This window comes from Poecilia mexicana, unplaced genomic scaffold (genome assembly GCF_051168715.1).
Source record: "Poecilia mexicana isolate PSO_F unplaced genomic scaffold, ASM5116871v1 scaffold_14, whole genome shotgun sequence".
In the NCBI taxonomy this organism is placed as follows: Eukaryota; Metazoa; Chordata; class Actinopteri; order Cyprinodontiformes; family Poeciliidae; genus Poecilia; species Poecilia mexicana.
Window position 1 is genome coordinate 2,893,795 of NW_028263383.1, and position 5,990 is coordinate 2,899,784.

Here is a 5,990-nt window from a genome sequence, read left to right on the forward strand (position 1 = left end):
GATGAGAGAAGATCATAATACAATATATGTATTATTTTTCAGTAGAGGATTGAGCAAAAATAAATCTTTTTTAGCTTTATATCATGTCATAATATCGTCCCCTCATCAAAAACATACCCAGTGTTGCTTGGAATCATTTATGCTGTTTGAGGAATCCTTGCATCTCCCGTGTTAGCCATTCGGGGGTGCCCTAACGCCGCCTTTTCCCCCAAAGCTCCGCCTCGGAGCTTTCAGTCTCCAAGCCGAGCTTTACCCCCACAGAGCTCCCCTCCCCCATGCCTCCCCCACATGGTTTCACCAAACCAGCTGCACCAGCAATGAGCAAAGACCCGGTGGAACTGCGCATCTGCGGTGCTCAACATTCAAACCCCTTCCCAGTCCAGTCCTTTTCGGATTAGAAAATGCCTCATTGGAGGAAATGCGTTCTTGGATGCGAAGGCGACTACCCTCTTTTTACGCTTCCCAAGGATGACTCGATTCGTCAGAAATGGTTGGACTTTATTTTTGGAGACTTCCCTCCTCCGAAAAAGAACTGGTATATTTGTGCGAGACACTTTACTGATGACAGCTTTCTAAACAAAGGCCTGTTTGATAAAGGACTGATAGGAAGACTGTCACTATTAGACCATGCAATACCAACCAGGCTTAAACCGTTTGAGTGGGGACAGGTAAGCGAAACAACCACTCATATTGTTTTGCTCTTATGTTTGAACGGTCTATGAGCCATCTATGGTTTGTGTATCCTGGAGCTGTCTTACTACCAGGCTGAAACGCCTTGTAAGAGCCTCTGTACTCGCTCCGGTTTGGGTCTTTACATGGGATCATTCGCATAAGGTCCAGCTATATCCAGATAGAGTTGTCATTTTATATGAAACAAAAACGACATTATATAATGTTGCTTCTTTGTAGAACAAAATACAGCGTAGCTAAGAATGTCAACTGCATGAAGAGTCTTTGTTGTGATGACGTGAGGAAAGGAAGGGGGTGTGGGGGGCTCGAAGGGTAGGAGGTTCTTAAAGAGACAATAGACAATTTCAAGCAGTTAGTTATATTTTCCTTCAACAGCCCTTATTCGAGTCTAAAGTTGGCTTCTGATTTGGGAAATGGCTAAAGAGCGATTCCACTTAATTTTCACTACCTTGATCTGTAAAACTACAACACCTAGACACTGTTCTGCGTGGATTGCAGAAACCACATTTGTGATTTATGAAACCTTTACTGGAATAAAGGGTGATTTCAGCACTTCTTATGAATGTGGATGACACTGCTCTGAAGAAGAAAAAGTGAGAAAGCAAAAAGTTAAAAGTTGGAATAACAACAAATGCAAATTTCAGAGAATTCAATTGCAGTGTGTTTCAGATGCATAAAACTGCTTAAATTGCCCTAATACGACCCTTTTCTGAAGTTTCACAAATGAAATAAAGGTTTCACAAATCACAAGCTTGTTTTTAAATATTCTGCAATGATCTAGTCCAGGTCTGAAGTGCATAGTGGTTGTGGTGGAAAAATTACAGGGGATGATTGCTCTTTAACCATTTCTTGAATCAGAAGCTGCAACCAGAAGCCATCTTCAGCTCCATCAAATATGGAGTGGTTGAGGAAAAATGTATGACTCCTTGAAATTGTTCCCTGTCTCTTTAAAAGCCTCCTTCTCTTTACAATGTATTGCATCATCAATGTATGATTACCATTGTTGTCGGTATTGTTTTTCTTACTTGGTAAGATGTTTCGTTTGGTTCTGTTTCCAATAATTGGTGCACAGGCCCACTACCGTTTTCTCCCCTGTACACAGGGCACACCTGTCTCCAGATCGGTTGGGACTTCCTGTGTAGTAGAGATGAAGTCCCAAGGAACATCCACAACACCACAGACTGCAGAAATTGGTATTCAGTGTATGCTTCTGACTCCCACCCTAGATGACCAGGACAGCAACGGCCCTGAAAGTGACGAGGAACCTGAGACTGATGAGGAGGACCCAGACTGGGCACCCGGCACAGAAGAGTCTGAGGATGAGGACTTGTATGTTGGTTTCATAGACACTTTTCAAGTAAAATGATATTTCTATTATTAATTTCTCATAAATACTACTAATGTAACATTGTCACAAATGTTCTTACTAATGATCAATGTTGAACAGACACAAAAACTTATTGCTTAAGAAATACAGTTCTGTCTTAATTGAAAAAGATTTTGGGAAGACAAACTTGCATGATTGTCGTGACTAGTATACATATCACAATTCAGTGTTGACCCAGCACTACCTGCAATCAATTTTAAACAGATTTATTTTTTATTTTTTAATGTTGCAGTGACCTCGACGACGTGGCCGAAACCTGCCCAGCAGCGGAGCGTAAATTCATTGTCTTTGAAAGCTGTTTGAGGACGCTGTTCGCTGTGTGTGCCGTCTGTTCCGGCGGCTGCACAGTGACGATGAAGCAGATCATGGGCACCATGGTGGCTGTGAGCAGTGTCTGCAAGAGGACAGACGGACACACCAGGGTGTGGTACAGCCAGCCGGCCCACAACAGCATGCCAGTGGGCAATTTGATGATGGCGGCAGCCACATTGTTCAGTGGGTGCTCACCAACAATCGCCCTGAATCTTTTCCGACACATGAGCGTTGGAATCTACAGTTTGAAGACGTTTTTCAGTCTGCAGCGCAGCTATTTGATCCCTGCTATTCAGAGAGTTTGGAACACCAAGCAGCAGGCCATGATTATGAAGAAAAAGGGAACGCCACTAAGACTGGGCGGAGACGCTCGCTGCTGCTCGTCAGGGCATACAACCAAATATGGCAGCTATTCCTTGATGGATATGAATACTGGTGCGGTGCTCACCACCCATCTAGTGGAGGTATGTCCTTTTTTTTTATTCAAAATGACTATGACTATGTAGAGGAGACATCCTCAAAAACTTGATCTATTATTTTGCAGAGAGACTCCTATTACTGCAGCCCAGAAAAGGAAACAGAACAAACTTAGAATCCAGAAAGAACCTTCCAGAGCAGGAACATTTAGTTTTTATTATTACTTATAAACTGTAGAGTACTCATTACTTTCACAAATTTAGAGCGCACTTAGAAAGTCCAGAGAATACTTATACTTATCTAGCAACCCTGAGCTTGAGCACCTAGTTTACATACTTTAGATCAACATTAGATTCTTTTTCTTCTTTTGCTCTTTCCTTTGGTTTGTTATTTTTGTTTGTATTTCCTTTTAATTCTGTAAAGCACTTTGCATTGCCTTGTTGCAGAAAATGTGCTATATAAATAAAATGACCTTTACCTTTATTATGGATTATTTCCAATCTTCTTTGCGTCTTTCAGTGCAATGAAGTGCAGAGCAGTGCAGCAGTGGAGTTGGAGGGCCTGAAACAGGGGCTCTGCTTCCTGGAGCAACATGGCCTCACTGTCGCTGAACTCGCCACAGACAGACATGTGCAGGTCTGCAAATGGCTGAAAACGGAAAAGCCCAACATCGATCAGCGGTTTGACGTATGGCACGTTTCCAAGGGTGAGTTCTGTGGTTCAAAACAAAGTTGATAAGCAAATGCTTTGTTCTGAATACTGAGACAACATTGATGTGATTCAACCAGTTGCTATTGACATCCAAAACTAGTTGTTCACATGCAAAAGGTGGGCCATCAGCGTAACGGCAAACCATTAATGTCTCTTTTCTGTTGGAAAAGACAGGTAACATCAATCAGCTATTTTTTACAGGCATCTTCAAGAAGCTCGTGGCAGTGGCCAAAAAGCCAGGCTGTGCTTCAGTGGGGCCGTGGGCTCAGGCTATCTCCAACCATCTGTGTTGGACAGCAGCCACCAGCGGCGGGGACGCAGACATGGCTGTGCAGAAATGGACATCTGTGGCTCGTCACGTCTGCAACATCCACGAGGGCCATGGTGACTTGTTCCCGCGGTGCGAGCACGGACAGATGAGCAGACAGTGGGTGGAGAACGGTGGGTACTCGCAGGCAAATAATGCAACTTGCATGTTATCAGAAAAAAATACCATAACAGGTGCTGAAGTGCTTAAGGAGGAGCATATAAAAGATAGATATGCATGGCTGAAATGGTTAATCAGAACGGTCATGGTAGTTATTGTTAATAATCGTCTGAAAATGTAGTAATTAATTGTTAACTGGAGTATACAGACTCAAAAGAAGACATTTTGCTGAAAGAAAAACATACTGAGAGCAAAATACGTTAGCAAAACTGTATAAAAACTATATGCATTTTGCACTTAAGATGAATAAAGTTCTGTAAATATGTTCTACCCAGAAGTGCCGTAGTTTTAGCTTCGTCTGACTGAAATTTTGTAAAAATCAAAAGCTCCTATTATGCATCTTTTGCTATCCAATTATTAATCGGTTAATGCAACAACAATCATTCTATTAATCTGCAAATGATCAAGCATTCACTGTAGGAATGCTCTGTTATTGCATTTTAGACAGTAAAATATTTACTTTCTTGTTTGAAAAAGGAATTCAATTACTTATTTGCATATTCATTTATTTCCAATATTGTATAAAATAAGATCAAAGGCTTAAATGACAAATCTGCAGAATGTGACACGTTTTTATCTGATTAATGATTTTAATAATCAATTACTAAACAAATTTTTAGTTGCAGCCCTACATTGAATTGATTTCCAGTGAATTTTTACTATGAGCTTGCATATGACCCCTAATGTCTGCATGTCGACAGGCAGCAGAGCCCAGGAAGAAATCCAGGCGGTTGTCCTAAGCTCCAGGCTGCTGGCGGATGTCCGCCAGCTGTCCCCTCCAGAGCAGACGTCGTACCTGCAGTCTTTTCATAACGTCGTCTGCTTCTTCGGAAGTAAACATGGGCATTTCCTTCGTTCCTCACTGGAAGCAAGGTATGCTCACCGTTTGTTCGGACAAATAAATGGATAAGTAGATGAGTAGAAAAGAGCAGATGGTCATTTTGTGAATATGTTGCTTGAGAAAAAGTGATTTTACATACAAATGCATCTAAAAACATTAGAATAACATGAAAAAATGGAAACTAGTTCTTGTAATGTAAATGATTTTTGCTTTGAAATAAAAAAAAATGTAATATCTGATTCAACTTCTTTATTGTATTCTAACTTTGTTGAGATGCACCTGTGCTTGCAGACTGATTTTGGCAGCTCTCCACTTTAACGAGAACATGGCGAAGGAGCAGGCCAGGAAACAGGACAGGGCTCAGCGGTGGAAGGTGTCCTATCCAAAGATTAAGAAAGGTGGCGCTGTGGTTCGGCCTGTGAAGGAGTCTGACACATACGGTGAGTTTAATTCTTTAGTTTGCAACAAGATATCCAAAGCAAAATCTTGCATGAATCATCATCTGGAGCTTATTTCTGAGCTTGCCACATATGGCAGTCAATATTTGCTTTATTTTTGGGAATATGATTTTGACTTTTACCCATAATGCTTCTATTGTCCTGTCATTCCAGACTACGTCAGACACCTGATGGAGCTTGTGTGGCAGATGCGGCTGGAGGTTCCCTTCTATGAAGATGTTGTATTTACAGAAACTTCTGTTTCTTAGCTCTGGTTGTGCTTCGGGTCGTTGTCTTAGATTTGTTTCCAGCTTAGATAAAATTTGCTCTTCTAGTATTGCTTGTTTTAAACTTCATCATTTTTCCCGTCAACTCTGACCCATTTCCATAACCAGGTTAAAGAAAAGCAAGCCCAATGCATGATGCTGCCACTACCATGTTTTGCTCTTAGAGTGGTGTGTTCAGGGTGACACACATTATTCATAAAGGTCATAAAGCTACATTATTGGCTCTTATTACATTTAAGGTAATTTGGATTTTATTTAGGTTTATTAGAGTAATGGGGGCTGAATACAAATGCTGGCAATCGTCCCCATAATTTTGTAGCTAAAAAACAGCATTTACTGTTAAAAAATAAAATAAAATTCAAATTCTTTCAAAGACAGAAAGAAAAACAAACAAACTTCTGGAACAAAATGCAAAAGCAAC

General features: G+C 41.0%; 1 protein-coding gene across 1 annotated transcript; it reads left to right on the forward strand.

Annotated features, from left to right (window-relative positions):
* Positions 1-271: 271 nt before the first annotated feature.
* Positions 272-5,926, forward strand: LOC106915745 (uncharacterized). Its single transcript, XM_014983564.2, has 8 exons — positions 272-668; positions 1,793-2,019; positions 2,310-2,853; positions 3,326-3,512; positions 3,719-3,958; positions 4,706-4,877; positions 5,137-5,285; positions 5,457-5,926. Exons 1-8 carry the CDS (start codon positions 402-404, stop codon positions 5,549-5,551), a joined length of 1,881 nt encoding a protein of 626 aa, XP_014839050.2. The 5' UTR covers positions 272-401; the 3' UTR covers positions 5,552-5,926.
* The last annotated feature ends 64 nt before the right edge of the window (positions 5,927-5,990 follow it).

Bases quoted from the DNA above. Each gene is read 5' to 3' on its own strand.
- LOC106915745 (XM_014983564.2), top strand. From the start codon at position 402: ATGCCTCATTGGAGGAAATGCGTTCTTGGATGCGAAGGCGACTACCCT. The intron at 2,854-3,325 runs GTATGTCCTTTT...TGCGTCTTTCAG, and splicing joins TCACCACCCATCTAGTGGAG to TGCAATGAAGTGCAGAGCAG. The intron at 4,878-5,136 runs GTATGCTCACCG...CTGTGCTTGCAG, and splicing joins CGTTCCTCACTGGAAGCAAG to ACTGATTTTGGCAGCTCTCC.